Genomic DNA, 2,083 nt, shown 5'->3' with positions numbered 1-2,083 from the left:
TTCTCATCCTTCTTTCATTGTTAAGTCAGACAAGATCTCTAAAGCCTTTTTAACCCATCAAGTAACGTTTTATCTCACATTTAAGCCTGACTCTAACTTTCTTTCTATGCCAAGTTAATTTCCATACTAAAACTTTTCGATTATCAAACCTCAAACTTTGATTACAAAAGTTTCTAACCAATTCAAACTGAGCAAAATTGAAATTTTGACACAACGTTGCATTCGAATAAGTGCGTGTTTTTATATACCTATTATTATATAGATGTCAGACCTGTGACAGGTAAAAACATGCTTTTTTGAAAAACAGCGCCATCTGTTGGACGTAAAAGCAACACACTTCTTTTCCATTTAACCAGACTGAGCCACAGCAATGCTAGTTATGAATATAAAATGCGGTAATTACAGTGGCATGCACAAAACCAGTCTGGATTGTTTTTAGAATTGTGAACTATGGCAGTGCTGTTTTGTCAAGTAGATTAATCTTTAGGAATGGGGTTATGAAAAATTGAGGCATTGATAACTCCAAATAAATGAGAGCAAATGGATAGAGTTGCATTTTACTTGGAGTCAGTGTGAAAGAGTTTGCTTTCTTCCTGGAAACGTCATAATAAAACTGATTGTTAAAAGCAAAAAAAAAAAAAAGCTTGCTCGGTGTATCGTGAACTTTTAGTTGAGTAAGTGATCCACCAGTTCTTTTGGAACTAAACTCAATACTCTACGAAGTCCTCTAGATTCTGGGTTCCCCACATCATCTTTGCAAAAATGATGGGTTTTAATGGCATGAATTTCTTTTAAAATAAGGGATAATAAGGGCTAGAAATGTTGGGCTCTTCAACTCTGGAAGTGTGGCCTTCATTCAGAGTGCGAAAGTCACTTAATCTTATAGAAAGTTGTCTAAGCTAGTGGACTAACACTAAGCTCTGTCTCCATTCCCACAGCTTAGCACGGTGCAAAAGCTCTTGTCTCAAAACCTGGTGTCAATAAATGTCCAGGATGAAGATCAATATACTCCTCTTCACCGCGCTGCCTATAACGGACACATGGAAGTGGTGCGTGAGCTGATTGCTCATGGGGCAGATGTCCACGCGTTGACCGTGGATAGCTGGACACCTCTGCACAGTGCGTGCAAATGGAACAACACCAAAATTGCCTCATTCTTGCTCCAACATGGGGCAAAAGTCAACGCTCAGACCAACGGGTTGCTTACACCTCTGCACTTGGCAGCCGGAAACAGAGAGAGCAAGGAAACCCTTGAACTGTTACTCATGAATCGATACTTAAAGCCCAATCTCAGAAACAACTTGGAAGAGACGGCTTATGACATTGCTCGAAGGACTGACAAATACCATTATTTGTTTGAAATTGTTGAACACTGCACAAATTCTGTCGCAGACTCTTAGGAATTGTATACCTAACACACATGGCCAGAGCTTTTTAAAGAAATCTATTTTGTCATTGCATTCTCAGCTCTTTAGGTCATAACTTAGCAGGTGGCTCAAATGAGGCTCTGTTGAGTAACACTGACATTATTTTTATAAGATAAGTTATGTGTCTATGGAGATTCTCAATCATCCAGGTCATGATTATCCCAAAGGTGCTTTTTTCCAAAAGACAACTGGACTTTCTTGGTCTTTTTTTTTTCTTCCCCTTGTGAAAACGTTTCGTTTCTCATCCAGGAAGCTTCTTCGGGTCTGAACTTCTTGGATGAGAACGGAAACATTCTCAAAAGAAAAATAAAACCAAGAAACTCTAGTTGCCTTTTGGAAAAGAGCATCTTTGGGACAAGGTAGGCTATGCTACCCTTGTGGAACATTTTCACTTTAACTTGAAAAAAAAACATGGTTATTTTGGTGCTGTCCCTATCCATTGTAAATGGAAATCATCACAGAGCCACAAAATAACATGTAAATATTCAGCTGGGAGAAGCAACACTGCTCAAAACATTTGCTGCTTCTTTTTAAGGTATGTGACGTTTTAATGAGACTTAACTGGTGACTAATAATTTTCAACAGAGAAGAACATGGAATTTAAACTATTGCTATTCACGGACATATCAAAGATAGCAGCTGCCAAAAAATGGAGC

At 38.4% G+C, this 2,083-nt stretch overlaps 1 protein-coding gene across 1 annotated transcript; it reads left to right on the top strand.

Annotated features, from left to right (window-relative positions):
- Nucleotides 1–938: 938 nt before the first annotated feature.
- Nucleotides 939–1,535, top strand: LOC107301693 (ankyrin repeat domain-containing protein 49-like; the record flags this gene model as incomplete). Its single annotated transcript, XM_015830882.1, has 1 exon — nt 939–1,535. A coding segment is annotated over one exon (462 nt), but the record flags the coding sequence as incomplete, so codon positions are not given.
- Between the last annotated feature and the right edge of the window lie 548 nt (nt 1,536–2,083).

Source organism: Protobothrops mucrosquamatus, unplaced genomic scaffold (assembly GCF_001527695.2).
Source record: "Protobothrops mucrosquamatus isolate PMUCROS unplaced genomic scaffold, P.Mucros_1.0 scaffold15674, whole genome shotgun sequence".
Classification (NCBI taxonomy): Eukaryota; Metazoa; Chordata; class Lepidosauria; order Squamata; family Viperidae; genus Protobothrops; species Protobothrops mucrosquamatus.
The sequence above is the reverse complement of the archived record's forward strand: the minus strand, read 5'-3'. Positions and strand labels throughout refer to the sequence as shown.